This window comes from Pan paniscus, chromosome 1 (assembly GCF_029289425.2).
Source record: "Pan paniscus chromosome 1, NHGRI_mPanPan1-v2.0_pri, whole genome shotgun sequence".
NCBI lineage: Eukaryota > Metazoa > Chordata > Mammalia > Primates > Hominidae > Pan > Pan paniscus.
The window spans coordinates 166992930-167011581 of record NC_073249.2 but is presented as its reverse complement, the minus strand read 5'-3'; the positions used below and the strand labels follow the sequence as shown (position 1 = coordinate 167011581).

The 18652-nt window shown below is 33.1% G+C and overlaps 1 protein-coding gene across 3 annotated transcripts in view; it reads left to right on the top strand.

Moving 5' to 3' along the window:
• The window catches only part of HOOK1 (hook microtubule tethering protein 1), a 61762-nt gene that overhangs the window by 26353 nt on the left and 16757 nt on the right, over window positions 1-18652 (top strand). For all 3 annotated transcript variants that reach the window (XM_055092017.2, XM_008977980.6, XM_063600864.1), the window contains 6 exons: window positions 2319-2485; window positions 6007-6147; window positions 7277-7478; window positions 8035-8145; window positions 17307-17394; window positions 17865-17925. In XM_055092017.2, coding sequence (XP_054947992.1) covers window positions 2319-2485; window positions 6007-6147; window positions 7277-7478; window positions 8035-8145; window positions 17307-17394; window positions 17865-17925 — 770 coding nt within the window. The remainder of the gene's footprint in view (window positions 1-2318; window positions 2486-6006; window positions 6148-7276; window positions 7479-8034; window positions 8146-17306; window positions 17395-17864; window positions 17926-18652) is intronic.

The window sequence follows — 18652 nt, the reverse complement described above, 5'->3', positions numbered from 1 at the left end:
ACTTAGAGCCTGGCACAGAAGTGCTGTGTTTATTGTTGCATATGATGTTACTGTTACATCAAAATACAAATGTGCATATTATGCAATTAGTCTAGAAAAAGGTGTACAGAAGGTTAAGTGTACCTTCATAATATGCTGTATGTAAATGGCATTTTTTTGTTTGAATAATGAGCTAAATTTGTAGTTGATTCTCTGAAAAGTGTAAGGGCAAGGAGCAAAGGTGTGGTAGCATTATCCTTGCTAGAGGAAGTAAATATCTAAAATGACAGGGCTAGATAATGCTTCTAACCCTTAAGCATTTGGAAATAAAGAAAAGGAAAAGACTTGGTTAGGGTGACTAGTCACTTAGGGCAGTGGGAGCACTAGAATTCAGGTCTTCTAACTTCATCTGTAAAAACCAGTCCTCTGTATTTGAACGAAGTAAGTGTCTCAAGTAAGGGAAATTTAATCTGTTCTCCTTCGCACCTTTCCTAACTACATATTGTAACATACACCTTCAGACACATGCAAAGTACCTGAAATGTGTTCATTTTAAATGGGATCATATTCACCCTGTAAAATACCTTGTAGGAAAAACAGAAGATTGAGCCATTCAGGTATTACCATTCTCTTGTAGGATCTACGTACAGTCTTCTGAGAAATTCTTATTCAATAAAGAACACAAAATTCTACATTTAAAGATTTATGTGTTTGTAACAAATAATAAAGGATATATGATCTGGTTTTAGGTGAAAAGTGCAGAAATCCCAAACAGAGAGAGACAGAGACAGGTGCAGATTGAACTTATCACCATGAGAGCTTGTTGAAGGAGATGCCTGGAACCATCACCCAGTGTTCCAAGTCACGGTTCTGGGGTGGGAACAAGGAATGTGCCTGTCTCGCACCCTTCTTACTCATGTCTGTGCCAGAGATGGCTCTGGAGCCACGTTGAAGCATATGGATAGGAGCAAGATTGGTTATTCACCAGGTGTTCAAAACTAAAATTTGCCCTTGGTCCTATTCTTTTTTAGAGGAGTCCTACCCAGTTTTGATGCCTGAGGGTGTTGTTTTTCCTCTGTCAGTCATTTTTTGACAGCCCCTACACTCAAGCTAGAATGAGATATTCTTTTCTTTGTGCCCTACCCTTACCCTATAGTGTACTTCTATCAAAGCACCTTCAACATCTTTTACATAATTGTTTACATTTCTACTGTAAGGGTCTTGGGGGCAGAAACTCTTTATTCTTTTTTGTATCTGAATCACTTAGAATTATTATGCATGACAGGTAATAGTAGTCACTAAACAGCTTACATAATAGGCATGGATGCATGCATTGAATTTGGGAATAGAAAGTTATTTCATTATATTGTCTGCCCAGGGACAGTTTCCCAGACTTTGTAGTTCTCATTTAGAAGACAGTAACTTGCCTATATACTGTGTTCAGGGCAGTCACTTGATGTTAATTTCCTATTAGTTCTTTGTGTCAATGTGTAGTCATATTTACATAACTGGATTGAATTACATGTTTTGAAGATATGGATAGCAAACTTATTCAGTAATACACTGGAAATCAGAATAGGTTAATCAATGGTTTTTCAAACTAATTCTTAATCATGTAAAAGTTCTGGCCTTATCAAAAGACACAGCCTTAGCTATACATTTTTAAAGATTTTTTAAATGGAAAAGAAGTAGAACCAGGAGAGAAAATCATGCATGTTTTAAAAATATGAGTAAAAAAAATTGCTCCAGGTACTGATAATGATGTGGTTCTACACTAACATGTTTTTATTCGTTTTAAATCATAAGCAAATAGTTTAAATGTACAAATGGAAACAGCTTAGCTTTTTGTTATTGATTCATTAACCAAATGTGCTTATTTCTTGAATATGTGATATGTGACTGATAATTTTATACTCTCAACCTATCATGATAACTTTGAACATATGTGTGTATATTTTGGCTTAGTAGGTGACATCATTCTAAAAATTAGTTTATACCTAAAAGAGGAGACAAATTAATTTTTTGAAGTTTCATTTGTGCATCAAATTTTAGAGACTTGAAAACATTTTCTTCCCCAAACAAAGGCAGGCATAGCATTTTAAAGATATAGTTACTCTATTTTCTCCATATGTGTATTGATTTGATTTCTTTTCTTTGACTTACATCTCCTAGACTCTGAATTCTGCATTCAGAAGGATCCTTAGAACTCATCTAGTATGACAGACCAAGCTATTTAATGGCTTAGTCAGATCTAGAATCCAGAACTCTAGATTCTAATAAGAATTTTTATTTTTTTGTTTTTTTCTACTGGTGCTTATGTATGTGTATTTGTTTCTTAGGTGACTACACTTCAAGATGAAAAGAATTCACTGGTTTCTGAAAATGAGATGATGAATGAAAAACTTGACCAGTTGGATGGCTCTTTTGATGATCCAAACACAGTGGTTGCAAAAAAGTATTTTCATGCACAATTACAACTAGAACAATTACAGGAAGAAAACTTCAGGTAGCATTTTTAATGGAAATCATTTTATGGAGTTCTGTCTATTATACCAGTAGCAAAAAGTCACAGTATTAACAGCTAATTACTAAGCATTGTTAAGCATCTTTAGGATACTGATTAAGCTCCTGAAAATACCAGATGGTATAAGTGGTTCCTGTTATCACAGGGCTAACATCCAGTTAGGAAGTGGGAGATACACATAAAAACAAAACCATTTAAATATGTGTTAAGGACCAAATCAAGGCCATAGGACAGCCAATAGGAGTTCAAAGCAGTGATTGCTGAAACCTGGGGAGAACAAGGAGTTTCTCAAATAAGATAGGTAACCCTGTAATAAATGGAAAAAAATGTAAATCGTAAGCCAAGTAGGTGCTTTTCATTTTAACTTGTATATTTCTTTAACAAAGTCATGTATCCTTACCTTTAATAAACATTGATTATCTTTTGTGTGCTTACCACTCAGCCATGAACTATAAGACCTTGAGGACAGGCACTCTAATTGTACTATACATATTTTTTTGTTACTTAATTTTGATATAACTTCAAACTCCCTAAAAAAGTTGCAAGAATACTACAAGGAACTTCTTTACACCTTTTACTCAGATTCAACAATTATTTTACAGTTTTCTCCATTTGCTTTAGCAGTCTCTGTATATAGTCATATAATTTTCATATTTTTATCTGAACCATTTGAGAGAAAGTTGGACACATGTCTCTTTACCCCTGTATATTTCAGTGCATATTTCCTAAGAATGAGGACATTCTCTTATAAGCCACGTTATTTTCACATTATTGTGAAAAATGATATAACCATTAAAATTGGGATCTTTTTCTGGACTCTCATTTCATTTCTGTTAGTAAATTTGTGCCTGTATGACACTATATTAATTACTATGGTTTTAGAGTATGACTCTTGAGATCTGGTAGTGTAAGTATTCCAATTTTGTTCTTTCTTTTTCAAAATTTGTTTTGGCTATTCTAAGTCTTTAGCATTTTCCCATAAAATTGAGAATCAGCTGATCAGTTTCTATTAAAAACCTTTTCAGGATTATGATTTGGATTGTATAATTGATATCTTAACTATATAGAGAATTCCTATCTATCAATGTAGTCTCATTTATTTAAATATTTAATTTCACTCGGCAGTGCTGTATTGTTTCTAGCATAGAAGTCTTGTATGTCTTTTGTTAATTTTTTACCCAAGTATTTTGTTTTTGATGCTATTGTAAATGCAAATTCAGAATTATTGTGAAAATTTGCTGCTAATCTGTAGATAGATGTACAATTATATATTGAAACTTTGATCTTACACCTTGAAACTTGTATCTTAAATATATTGAAACTTTTATATCTTGCAAAGTTTCTAAATTCACTTATTGAGCTGGTAGTTTGTTTAGATTTAAAAAAGAAATCCTTAGTCCATTCCTGCTGCTTTAACAAAATACCTTAGACAGGGTAATTTATGAACAATAGAAATCTACCACTCACAATTCTGAAGACTGGGAACTCCAAAATCAAGGTACCAGCAGATTCAGTGTCTGTTTGAGGGATTGCTCTCTGCCTCCAAGATGGCTTCCTCTTGCTGAATCCTTAGGTCCCTTTAACCTCTTTCATAAGAGCACTAATCCCATTCAAGGGGACAGAGCCCTCATAACTTAATCACTTCCCAAACGGCCCCACCTCTTAATACCACCACAATGGGGATTAGGTTTCAACATGAATTTTAGAGGAACACAGACTATGGAATCTACAGTCATTTCATCTATTAATAGAACTTTACATCTTCCTTTCATTATTTCTGTCTTGTATTTATTTTCCTTGCCTTGCTGCAAGAGCAGCTGTCATTGCTTTTTTCCTGGTCTTAGAGGGATCATGTGCAATTAGGATCCATCAAGTATGATGCTAGCTGTAGAGTTGTTCGATGTGCTTTCTGTCAGATTGAGGAAATTCCCCTTGTTTCCACCCTGCTAAAAGTTTTTTGTTTTTGTTTTTTTTTCAATCATGATTAGCTGTTGATTTTTGTCAGATGATTTTTCTGCATCTTGAAAAGATGGTGTAGCTTTTCTTTTTCATTCTTGTAATATATTGATTGATTTTTGAATGTTAAAAACCTACAGTCTGGAGATAAACCACTTTGTTCATACTTTATTATCCTGTATATGTGACTAGATTCAGTTAATAATTTGAAAGAATTTTTATAACTGTCTTTATAATAGATATTGGTCTAAATTTTGTCTCTTGTAATGTCTCGTTCAGGATTTGTTATCAGAGTTCTACTAGTCTCATAGAATAACTGAGGCATATTCTCTGTTCTTCTGTTTTCTGAAAGAGTTTATGTAAAAATGTTATTTCTTTCTTAAATTTTGATACAGTTTATCAGTAACACAATTTGGACCTATGGTTTTCTTTGTGAGTGGGTTTTTCCTGACAAATTTAATTTCTTTAATGGTCATAGGACTTTTCAGATTTCCTATTTCATCTTGTATTCAGTTTGGTAAGTTGTATTTTTCAGTGTATATGTTTATTTAAGTTGTTGAACTTATTGACATGAAGTTCTTCATAATATTCTCTTCTTATCCTTAAAACTCAGTGTCTATGGTTATTTAAGTTGTTGAATTTATCGACATGAAGTTGTTCATAATATTCTTTTTTTATCGTTATAATGATTCTGGCAGATGTGATGATACACCCTTTTACATTCCTGATATTGCTTGGGTTTTCTTTCATTTTTCTTGATCACTCTTGCTAGAGGTTCATCAGTTTTCTTAATCTTTTCAAACATCCTTTATTGGCCTTCTATATTATTAGTTTTTGATTTCTTTCTTTATACTTAACTTTGGCTTTAAATTTCTCTTCTTTTTCTAGCCTCTTAAAGTTGAAACTTAGATCATTGATTTTAATCCTTCCTTCCCCTCCCTCCCTTTCTTCCTTCCTTCCTTTTCCTTCCTTCCTTCCTTCCTTCCTTCCTTCCTTCCTTCCTTCCTTCCTTCCTTCCTTCCTTCCTCCCTTCCTCCCTTCCTCCCTCCCTCCCTCCCTCCCTCCCTCCCTCCCTCCCTCCCTCCCTCCCTCCCTCCCTCCTCCCTCCCTCCCTCTCTCTCTCTCATTCTTTCTTTCTTTCTAACATAGACCTTTAAAACTGAGAGGCACTGGTTTACTGTTGTCCCCCAAATTTGATTGCTTGTCTTTTTGTTATTGTTTAGTTTGAAACTTTTTCTAAATTCTGTTGTGATTTTTTTTCTTGACTTGTGGGTTATTTAGGAATGTGTTGTTTAATTTACAAAGATTTAAAGCTTTTCTAGACTTCTTATTGCGACTGATTTCTAATTTAATTAACCTTTATTATTAGAGAACATGTTCCATGATATTTCAGTCTTTTGGCATTTATTGATACATATTTTACTCATCATATATTTTATTGTGTTGAGTGTTATATATGCATTTGCATATATAGTCATGCAAGTTATAATTATCTAATTATAACAAATCATGGAAGTTATAAATACTTACTTTTTTATTTGTTCAAGGCTTGAAGCTGCAAAAGATGATTACCGTGTTCACTGTGAAGAACTTGAAAAGCAGCTAATCGAATTCCAGCATAGGAATGATGAATTGACTAGTCTTGCAGAAGAAACAAGAGCCCTGAAAGATGAAATAGATGTTCTTAGGTATGGCATGTCTTAAAAAATATAATTATGCCATTTCTGAGCTATTTAGTCAATTTGAGTATTTCATATTTTAATCAGGGATTCATAGGATTATTCCTGTATATCAAGTATTGATCAGTTTTTAATCCAGGCTGATAGTTTTAACTTCTTTTATGTTTGTTGTTTGGGCTTGCAGTTCATGGATAATACTCAATTTTTATTAGGACATTTTCACATTAGAACCCATAAACCCAAAATGAGACCTTTAATTAAAATTTTATAAATGGAGTACGTATAGATACATTTAACTTGACCTCCCTGTACCTATCATATTTTGTGAAATTTTTGTGTAAGGAAATTTTTGTGTAAGGAAATGTCAATCCATATTTTGACATTTGATAAACTATAGATCAAATATAGGCAAGAATCCTAACTTTTTTTGGGGGAGGATTGTCATTTGGCAATATAAAGTTTATATTTACTTTTTTCATGTGAAATGTTACTCAGTGAACAGTCTGTCCACGTGATCTTTATTTTTTTTGTTAATTTTTCTTAATTATTTTTTGTAGTTCTTAATACTCATTTGAAACAAAATTTGTGTAACCATTAATTTGGACCTGCTTGCGATAGTGAAGTGATTTGGTTTATTTGTTTGTTCGTTTATTTATATATTTAAGTCAGGTAAGCACAACTCCAAAGGGAAGTGCTTTGCCTGACAAGTTTATAAATTTAATCAACGTCCTAAATACAGTTGAGTCAAATACTTGGAAGGAAACTATGCTGAATGTTGTACACAAAGGAAGGTTGGCCTGTAAGCTGCAGAGCAGCTGAGTTGTTTAATTTTATGTACAAATCATTATTTTTTATTCATTGTGCTAATATATGAAACAGTTTGATAAATTAGTGTGTCAGATTTGAAGCATTTTTATTTTGATGGCTTTATACCAAATAGGTTGAACTTTAAATGGATTTAGGCTAGAGTCTGTTTCCAAAGTTCTTACAAAGTTTACAATTTCCTCTTCTCACTCACTCACATTTACTTTTCTTTTTTCTTTTTTGTGATAGTTTGGAAGATTCATTTTATAGCCAGAGTAAAATTATGAATATATACTAGTTTTTATACAGTAATGCTTAGTCTTTATGATTATAGGGCTACCTCTGATAAAGCAAATAAACTGGAGTCAACAGTTGAGATATATCGTCAGAAGCTACAAGATCTGAATGACCTTCGCAAGCAGGTGAAAACTTTACAGGAAACCAACATGATGTATATGCATAATACAGTCAGCTTAGAAGAAGAATTAAAAAAAGCAAATGCAGCACGTACACAATTAGAAACATACAAAAGGCAGGTAAGAAACATCTTAATTTTTAATTGATAAAATTGTAAGAGTTTAACTTTGTTATTCCTTTTGATTTCTTAAGAATGGTAAAGAAATTGAGAAGCATTGCATGTAATAAGCTATGAACTTATTCTGATGAATTTCTTTCTTTAATTTTAATTCAAGGATTGATAATTGAGTTTGAGTTATCTGGGTCTTTTACCTTTTTACTGCCTCCTGAAATTATTTTTTCTTTTCAGATTTTATTGTTTATTAGCATTTCTGGTAAGCAGGGTTAATGCCTTAGAGAATGGAGCCGTAACCTAAATTCTGTTTTGATGTTTACTAAATAGCATTAGGAGGCTGACTTTTAATTTCTTTGGCAAAACTATTATTTGAATATTTTTTGTTTTATGTTAATTCTTATCTATATGTTATTTTCCACAAGTATTTAGAATTAGACTGCAATTTTAGTGTAGATATTTATTCCTAATCAGTTTTTCATTTACTCAATTCTGAAAGACTATTGAGATTTATACACTTATATACTTTTAAGGACTTTTTTTCCTTTTGTTTCTGACATTAGGTTCAAGATCTTCATGTTAAACTTTCCTCCGAATCCAAGAGGGCAGACACACTAGCGTTTGAAATGAAGCGGCTTGAAGAAAAACACGAAGCTTTACTTAAGGAAAAAGAGGTAAACATAGATATAATTGATAAGGAATATTTCATTGTTCTTTTAGTTTTGTAATGCCCTTGCTGTTTCTATAATCGTGGTGATGTCTACCAGTTCTCTCTTCCTCCAGATTGAATTTTTTGACATAAAAGTGTCTTGTAAAAATGACTTACATCTTCTTTCAATTTTTTTAGTTTTCTTCACAATGTTAGATGAAATGGTAGAGCCAAGGTCATAAGTCTCAATGAATATTATCTAATTCTAGACTGTCAGTTGCTTGGGATCAAGGACCATAGATAATAATTTTGCGATGGCTTTATTAAGATTTAATTTACTTACCGTAAATTTCACCTAAGGTGGTTTTCACAAGTCATTGGTTTTTAATATATTCACAGAGTTATACTACCATCATCATAATCATACTTTAGAACACTGCCATCACTCTAAAAAGAAACCTCATGCCCATCACCGTTTACCCTGCACTCTAATCCTCTCAGCCCTACTCTTAATAACTGTTAATCTACTTGCTATCTACAGATTTTCCTAGTCTTTCTGCAATATGTAATCATACACTTGGTGATTTTTGTGACTGACTCTTGCAAGGTTCATCAGTGTTGTAGCATATATCAGTGCTGTATCCTTTTTATTGCTGAATAATGCCGCATTGTATGGACATACGGCATTTTGTTTATCCATTCACCAGTTTATGAACATTTGGGTTGTTTCTACTTTTTGGCTGTTATCAATAATACTATGAATGTTTATGTGCAAATTTTTATTTAGATATGTTTTCATTTTTCTTGAGCATATATGCAGAAATGGTATTGATGGGTCATATGGTAACCATGTTTAACTTCACATCCTTATCATCACCTATTATCTTTTTGATTTTAGCTATCCTAGTGGATATAAATTGGCATGTCATTGTGTTTTTGATTAGCATTTCTCTACTGACTAATGTTGTTGAGCATCTTTTATGTACTTATTAGCCATTTGTATATCTTCCTTGGAAAAATGTCTCTTCAAATCCTTTGCCAATGTTTTACTTAGGTTATATGCTTTTTAATTATTGAGTTGGAATAGTTTTTTATATATTCTAGATACAAGTTCCTTGTCAGGTATATGATTTGCAGTTTTTTTTTTCTATTCTGTGTGTTATCATCTCACTTTCTTGATGATATAGTTTGCAGCACCAAGTATTACATTTTGATGAGATCAGAGTTACTTGTTTTTCCTTTTGTTGCTTGTCTTTTTTTGGTGATGTTTCTAAAAAAACCACTGTGTAACCTAAGGTACAAAGATTTACCCTGTGTTTTTCATTTAAACAGTTTTATGGTTTTAGCTCATATATTTAGTCTGTGATCCATTTGGTATATGGTGTGAGGTAGGCATCTGGCTTTATTCTTTTGTATGTTGATATCCAGTTGTACTAGTACCACCAGTTGATAAAACTATTCTTACTACATCGAATTATTTGGTATTCTTGTTAAAAATCACTTGGCCATGATACTTTAATGGTATATACATGTCATTATACATTCGTGAAAATCCATAGGGTGTATAACAAAAAGAGTAAACTGCAATATAAATGATGGACTTTAGTTAATAACAGTGTATCAGCATTGGCTCATCAATTCTAACAAATTACCACACAAATGCAAGATAGTAATAATAGGGGAGACTGAGAGTGAGAAGAGGGTAAGAGGAATGTAAAAGAACTCTGTATTTTCTGCTCAATTTTTCTAAAAACCTAAAACTGCTCAGAAAATAACCTCCATTAATAATTAAAAAGGTTTAAAAATTCGTTTGACCATAAATGCAAGGGTTTATTTGTGGTCTTTTAATGGTTTACTACTGGTCTCTATGTCTAATCTTATGCTAGTACCACACTCATATATTGATTATTGATTACTGTAGTTTTGTAGTTAAGTTTTGAAATTGGAAAGGGTGAGTTTTCAAACTTTATTCTTCTTCAAGGCTGTTTTTGTTATTCTGATTCCCTAGCATTTTCATGTGAATCTTGAAATCAGCTTGTCAATTCTTGCAAAAAAAAGGCAGCTGAGATTTTTATAAGAACTTCTTGATCTATAGATTAATTTAGAAATGTTGCCACTTAACAGTATTAATTTTCTGATCCATGAATGTGGGCTATCATTTCATTTATTTAGATCTTAAGTGTCTTTCAACAATGTTTTGTAGTTTTCAGTGTGCAAGACTAGCACCTTTTAAACATGTATTCCTGTTTCATTCTTTTTGTTGTTATTTTAAATAAAATTATCAATATCATTTTTGGATTTGTTAACTGCTAATATGTAGAAATTTGATGGAGTTTTGTGCATTGATCATGAATCTTCCAGCCTTTTTGAATTTGTTTACTAGTTATAGTTTTTTGGTAAGTTTCTCAGGATTATCTATATGTAAGATTATGACCTCTGCAAATAGAATTGATTTTACTTCTTTATTTGCAATTCTGATAATTTTTATTTTTCTTGCTAAGTTGTACTGGCTAGAATTGTCAGTACAATGTTAAATAAAAGTGGCATGAACAGATATCATTCTTTAGGTTCTGATCTTAGGGGAAAAGCATTGAATTTTTCACCATTATGTATGATACTAGCTGTGAGTTCTTTGTTTTCGTTTTTGTTTTTGGATGCCCTCTACAAGGTTGAAGAATTTTCCTTCTATTCGTAGTTTGTTGCATGCTGTTATCCTAAAAGAGTATCGGATTTTGTCAGATGCTTTTTCTGGATCAGTGAGATGATATATAGTATTTGTACTTTATTATATTAATATGATGTATTACATTGATTTTTTTCATGTTAAACCGATCTTGCATTATTGAGATAAATTCTACTTGTTCATAATATATACTTTAAAAAGTATATTGCCAGATTCAGTTTGCAAATATTTCATTGAAGATTTTTCCATCGGTATTATAAGGGATATTGGTTTGTAATGTTCTTGTGAGGTCATACCTGGTTTTGGTATCACTGGCCACATAGAGTGAGTTGAGAAATTTTCCCTGCTTTTTTATGTTTTGGGAAAGTTCATGAAAATTGGTATTAATTCTTCTTTAAATGTTTTGTGGAGTTCAGTTTTCTGGGCCTGAGCTTTATTTGTAGGAAGTTAATAAATTACTAATTCAATCTTTTTAGTTGCTCTAGGTCTATTCAGCTATTCTATGACTTCTTGAGCTAGTGTTACTAGTTTGTTTCTTTCTAGAGATTTGTCAATTTAATTTATGTAATTTATTGGCATACAGTTGTTTATTGTTATTTCTTCTTTATTTCTGTGAGAAACAAGAGAATTTTGCTAAGTAGTGATATCCTCTCCTTTATTTGTGATTTTTGTAATTTGAATTTCTCTGTTTTTTTTTTCTTGGTTAGTTTAGCTAAAGATTTGTCAATTTTGTTGATCTTTTCAAATAACTAACTTGTGGTTTTAAAATTTGTTTTCTATTCTCTATTTTATTTATTTTTACTCTAATTTTTAATAATTCATTGGTAAAGGAACACAAATTCCTTTGTATATAAGTTTTTTTTCCTAGTTAAGATAGAAAGTTAAGTTATTGATTTGGAATTTTTCTTGATTTTTTTTAATATAGATACAGCTGTAAATTTACCTCAGGATTTATTTTGCTACATCCTGTGTTTTGGCATATTGCATTTTCATTTAATTCTTTTGAATTTTTTTTCCCTTATGATTTCTTCTTTGACACATTGGTTACTTATGAGTATCTTGCTCAGTTTTCACATATTTGTGAATATCCTAAATCTCCTTGTGTCATTGATTTATTTAATTCCATTGTGGTCAGAGAACATACTTTGTGTGCATTCAGTCCTTTTAAATTTATTGAGCCCTGTATTATGGCCTAGCATATGGTCTGTTCTGCAGAGTGTTCCATGTGGATTTTTAAAAAATGTGTATTCTACTGTTGGGTAAAGTATTCTATATATGTCAGTTAGGTCTAGTTGGTTTATAGTATTGTTCAAGTATTCTACCTTGCATCGTTGTGTATAGTTCTATCTATTATTGAAAGTAGGATACTGATATTTCCAATTGTTGTTATATCATCTCTTTTTCCCTTTAATTCCGTCAGTTTTTACCTCATGTATTTTAGGTCTGTGAGGTTCATTTATGTTTGTAATTGTTATATCTTCCTGATAGATTGATTTTTCTAATGTCTGTCTTTTTTCTGGTTACAATATTTATCTTAAAGTCTGTTTTGTTTAATATTAGTATAGCCCTGTATCTTTCTTTTGGTTACTGTTTGCATCATTTTTTTCACCCTTTTATTTTCAAACTATATTTGTGTCTTTTATACTAAGATCTATTTCTTTCACCTAGCATTTACTTGGATCATTTTTAATCGATTCTGCCAGTATTTGCTTTTCAATTGGAGTTTGGAATCCATTTACATTTAATGTAATTACCGATAAAAATAGCATTTAGGCCTACCATTTTATTTTGTTTTCTGTATGTCTTTTTTTCTCCTCCATTTTTCTACTACTGCCTTTTGTGTTAGACATTTTCAATACACCAGTTTAGTTCCTTAGTTTCTTTTACAAGTTTTTAAAAGCTATTTTCTGATGGTTGTTATGGGGGATTACAATTAGCATCTTACCTTGAAACAATCCATTTAGAGTAAATGGTAAACCTAATTTCAATAGTATACTGAAAACTACTCCAAAATAAAAGCTTTTCCTCCCCTCTGCTTTATGCTGTTACATCTTTATACATTATAAACTCATTAATACTGTTTTATAATTAATGCTTTATACTATTGTCTTTTAAATCAAATTGTAGACTAAAAGAGTTAAAAATACATTAATCTTAAATATATATATATATATATATATATATTTTTTTTTTTTTTTTTTTTTTTTTTGAGACGGAGTCTCCCTCTATTGCCCAGGCTGGAGTGCAGTGACACGATTTTGGCTTACTACAACCTCTGCCTCCTGGGTTCAAGCGATTCTCCTGCGTGAGCCTCCTGAGTAGCTGGGATTACAGGCGCATGCCACCATGCCTGACTAATTTTTGTATTTTTAATAGAGACGGGGTTTCACCGTGTTGGTCAGGCTGGTCTCAAACTCCTGACCTTGTGACCCACCTGCCTCGACCTCCCAAAGTGCTGGGATTACAGGCATAAGCCACCGCGCCCAGCCATTAAAATATATTTGTGTATATAGTTACCTCTGTTGGTGGTGTTTCTTTGGCTAAATTCAAATTTCTCAGTAGTGTCCTTTTATTTCAACCTGAAGGACTCCTTTTAGTATTTTTCTATAGAGAAAGTCTGCTAATGATACATTCTCTTTTTTTTTTTTTACTCTTGGAAAAATTTCAGTTCATCTTTCATATTCAAAAGATGTATTGCTAGATATAAAATTCTTGTTTGACAGTCTTTTTCTTTTAGCATTTTATGTCATCCTACTGTGTTATGGCCTCCATTATTTGATGAGAAATCTGCTGTTAATCTTATTAAGGCTCCTTTTATGTGATGAATCCTTTTTCTCTTGCTGCTTTCAAGATTTTCACTTTGCCCTTGGCTTTCAGCAGTTTGACTTTGATATATCCAGGTGTGTGGATCCTTTTTAGTTTATTGTACTTTGAATTTGTTGAATTTCTTAGAACTGTAGATTGATGATCCAAGGTTGGAAAAAATTTGATTTCCAGATTTGAAATATTATATTATTTAAATGTCAGGTTTTCAACAAAAATGCAAGATATACAAAGAAACAGGGTAGCCTATACATGGTAAAACAACGACAACAAGCAGTCAACAGAAACAGCCAGTGAGGTGTGCTAATGGGTGGATATACTAGACTAACACAGAGAGAGCTATTCAAAGTATGTTCAAAGAACTAAAGCAAACCTTTTATTTTTCTTTTAAACAAAAACAAAAATAACACTTTATTTTAGGTTCAGGGATACATATGAAGTTTTGTTATATAGGTCAACTCATGCCATGGGGATTCGTCGTAAAGATTGTTTCCTCAACCAGGTATTAAGCCCAGTACCCAATAGTTATCTTTTCTGCTCCTCTCTCTCCACCAACCCTCTGCTCTCAAGTAAACCCCAGTGTCTATTGCTCCCTTCTTTGTGTTCATGAGTTCTCATCATTTAGCTTCCACTTGTGAGAACATGTGGTATTTGGTTTTCTGTTCCTGTGTTAGTTTGCTAAGGATAATAGCCTCCACATCCATCCATGTTCCTGCAAAAGACATGATCTTGCTCTTTTTTATGGCTGCATAGTATTCCATGGTGTATATGTACCACATTTTCTTTATCCAATCTGTCATTAATGGGCATTTAGACTGATTCCATGATTTTGCTCTTATGAATAGTTCTGCAGTAAACATTTGCATGCATGTGCTACTTTTAAAGAATAAGGAAATTTTATAACTTTTCATAAAATTTGGCAAGTTTTTAGCAATTTTTCTCTTCTTCTGGGTTTCCTGTTATGTGTATATTGGCATACTTGATGGGAGTCCTACAGCTCTCTGATACTCCTCTGCTGAAGTCTGCACTGAGCCCATCTAGTTATTTTACTTTATTTTTTTGAGACATGGTCTTGCTCTGTCATCCAGGCTGGAGTGCAGTGGCGCAGTCACGGCTCATTGAAGCCTCAACCCCTTGGGCATCAAGCAGTCTTCTTGCCTCAGTCTCCCTAGTAGTTGGGACTATAAGCACACTCCACCATACCTAGCTAATTTATATATATATATATATATATATTTTTTTTTTTTTTTTTTTTTTTTTTGTAGAGACAGGGTTTGCCATGTTGCCCAGGCTGGTCAAGCTCCTGGGAATCTGCCCACCTCAGCCTCCCATAGTGAATTGTTTGTTTGTTTGTTTTGCTTTGCTTTTTTTTTTTTTTTAGACATGGGGACTCACTGTGTTGGCCAGGTTGGTCTTGAACTCCTTGCCTCAAACAATCCTTTCACCTTAGCTCTTAAAGTACTGGGATTCCAGGCATGAGCTACCACAACCAGCCCCTATAGTGAATTTTTCATATCATTTATTGTTCTTTTCAACTCAAAATTTCTAGTTATTTCTTTTTAATAAATTCTCTTATACTCTCTTTGGTGAGACATTGCTATAATTTCTTTTAATTCTTTACAAATGGTTTGCTTTAGTTCTTTGAACATACTTAGAATAGCTCTCTCTGTCTTAGTCTAGTCTGTCTACCCACTGGCACTCTCACTGGCTGTTTCTGTTGACTTCTTTTTTTTTTTCACCCTGTGTATAGGCTATTCTGTTTGTGTATTTTGTATTTTTGTTGAAAATCTGACATTTAAAATAATATAAAATTTCAAATCTGGAAATCAGACTTTTTCCATTCTTAGGGTTTATTGTTGTTGCTGTTTGTTTTTTTAAGTGACTTTTTGGGACTAATTCTGTAAAGCCCACATTCTTTATGTTGTGTAGCCACTGAAGTCTCTGCTCAGTTACCACAGTGGTTAGTTCGTGATTGGTCAGAGATTACCATAGATGCCTTGAGTCTTTGGTAAAGGCTGTGACATTATGTGTGTTATAAAACACCTTCAGTGCTTAGGCAGTTTGAAATTCTGCCTTTGCCTTCCTGTTTGCTCAGGGCCTCATGTTTATCCAGTGCTGAGACAATGCGGGCCCTCTCATGTCTTTTCTGGGCATGTGCACAGCCCTGTACTTGGCTGACCTTCGAGATCTCCGGGAACATGTCAGAGCTTTTTAAAGATTCCTATGGGCATCTTATTTCTCAGATCTTTCTTGCAAATTTTTGGCCAGGCTCTTGTGTACCATAGCCATTATCACAGCCTTCAGTACCTGTGGTGGCAAACAGTTGCTGATGATTCTATTTGCCAAATGTCTCGGAAATATTTCCTGCAGAGCAAGCAGTGAATCAGGTCAAATCATGAAGAGTCCCTACAAATGGGATTTAGGAAGCTGCAAGACAGGTTAAACAGTGACAATTCTCTGTGGATGGGGCTTTTTAAGGGAGCCCCATATCCATCCAGTCTGTGCCCATTCTGGTGGCTGCTAGAGCTGCTGGTTTTCACAGCTACAGCAATTGAAAGGCTGCTTGTTTTCAAGGCTACTGCAGAGCTGGGGAGACGGGAATCGTAGTTAGAAAAGTTAAAAGAGCAAAAAGCTTGCTGTTCTAACCAAGGTTTAGCAGGTTTACTTTAATAAATGCTCACCAGACTGTTGTAGGCCTTTGGTTTATTCCCAGAATTCTGAAATAGTTGATAATGACAAATGTGCTAGTGTGTGCATTACGTTAACGGAGGAACAGATTTACAGAGGTCTTTGTGCCTGCTCCTGCTAGATTTCCAACTTTAGGGTTCAGAGATCCTTAAGGCACCTACGGACCCCTTGAATCAGTTACCAGTTTACTGCTAAATTGATTTGAAACACGTAATGGACTAATTAGGGCTTTGTTTATTGACTTGGAACGTAACAGCATTTAACACATGATTTTATATTCAGTAGTACTTTTCAAGTTCTGGGAAAATGATTTAAACATGAACGTTCTGTTCGTAACCTAGAAGTTTGTCATTGGTGTAGGCTCTAAAATAAAATAGTCAATGATATGAAGTACCAGCTTGCTGTCCTTGGGAAATGGTGTTTTTCCGCCAATGTGTATCTCCAGGATACTACTTACCACTTCTTCCAGTTGAGTTTCACAACAGTGGTAAAAAGAAGTAACTAGTCTCCAGCGTCTCTTACACACCAACCTATATTCTAGATCCTTGACTAATACCACCTTTGTTATTCAGAACACCTTTGCAAGGGTTTATGTATCGGTATTCCTATTTTGAAGTTATAGATACTAAAGCCAAAGAGTTATATAAGTTGCCTAAGATAATATAGCTAGGAAGTGGTGAAATTGGTATTCAAACCATGGTCTTTATGCCTCCAAAGTCCATGCTTTTTTATTACCCATTGCATATCTGTCCTCTGTTACATAATTGCATTCATTTTGTTCAAAGATAAGCTATCTGATGGGGAAGTCAAAACCATGTATAAAGACACATACTATTTATGTAACTTAATAGAAAATGAGCTTCTTAAAACTAAAACATTGTCACTTAAAATTAAGCAACAATTATTAAACTAGTTAAGATAAATTGTAAGCATAAAGTACATTGTTTATAGGCAGAATTAAATACTTTGCTGATATCAACAATTCTTTTCAGAGACTAATTGAGCAGCGTGATACTTTGAAAGAAACAAATGAAGAGCTTCGATGTTCACAAGTACAACAGGACCACCTAAACCAAACAGGTTAATTGTGTTAGATTTAGAAAAGTTTCAGCCTGGGCAGCATAGTGGGACTCCATTCAACAAAAAATAAAAACTTAACCTGTCATGGTGGTGCATGCCTATAGTCCTAGCTCTGGGAGGCTGAGGCGGGAGGATCACTTGAGCCTAGGAGTTTGAAGTTGCAGTGAGCTATGATTGTACCACTGCACTCCAGGCTTGGTGTGAAAGAGAAAAAGAGAGAAAGAGAGAAAGGAAAGAAAGAAGGAGGGAAGGAAGGAAGGAAGGAAGGAGCACGGGAGGGAGGGAAAGGAAGGAAAGGAAAGGAGAGGAGGAGGGAGGGGAGGGGGAGGGGAGCAGGGGATTGGGTTTTTGGACAGAGAGAGACCCTATCGAAAGAAAGAAAAACAAAGGGAGGGAGGGGAGGAAGGAGGGAGGATTTTTTAAAATAGTTGAAATACTGAAATGCTAATTTATTTTTTGTTATTTTTTAGATGCATCTGCTACAAAAAGTTATGAGAATCTTGCTGCTGAGATTATGCCAGTGGAATATAGGTAAATTTGTTTCATAATTTGATAGAATAATATTTAATATTATAATTTTTTTTGTTTTTTTGTAAATGTCTTGGCCTTTAAAAACTTATTTTATGACTCATAGAGCTGAAAATTACTGTTTGATCTACTTAAACTTTCTAAATCAGATTATTATTGCTACCACAACAATTTAAAATTTTATCAGAAGTAAAATTTCACAAACCTGTTGAATAACATATTTTAGTTTTTATAATATGACATGACCCCCATGTGCTATGTTATAATTGCTTTAACTAGGGAAATTTAAGTATATACTTTAAAGTTAGGAAATTATTAGAAAACAAAAATCAATATGATTTCACAAGCCTTTGATGGGAGAAGTGGTAAATGTATAAAGGGAGAAAAGTTACTTATCTTGCTTAGTGGGGAGTCAATCATTAACTTAAAATTAGTAATTTAAAAAATAGCCATATGAGCTTTTTTTTTAGAGTTATACTATTGGCATTCAGAAGAACAAAAAATGAGATTAATTGAAATTAGTTGCTTTTGAAGAATGGGATTTGGCAGGGGAACAACTAAGGGAGAGTATTACTTCCCTATTTAATACAAATAATATTAATATCAATAATATTAATAAAAAGTTGCATTTTTTAAAAGTACATGTAAATCTTTAATAAAATTTTTTTCAGAAACAAAAGATCTAGAAACTTTCTTATTGACATTATAAGGTATATATTAAAATTTTGCT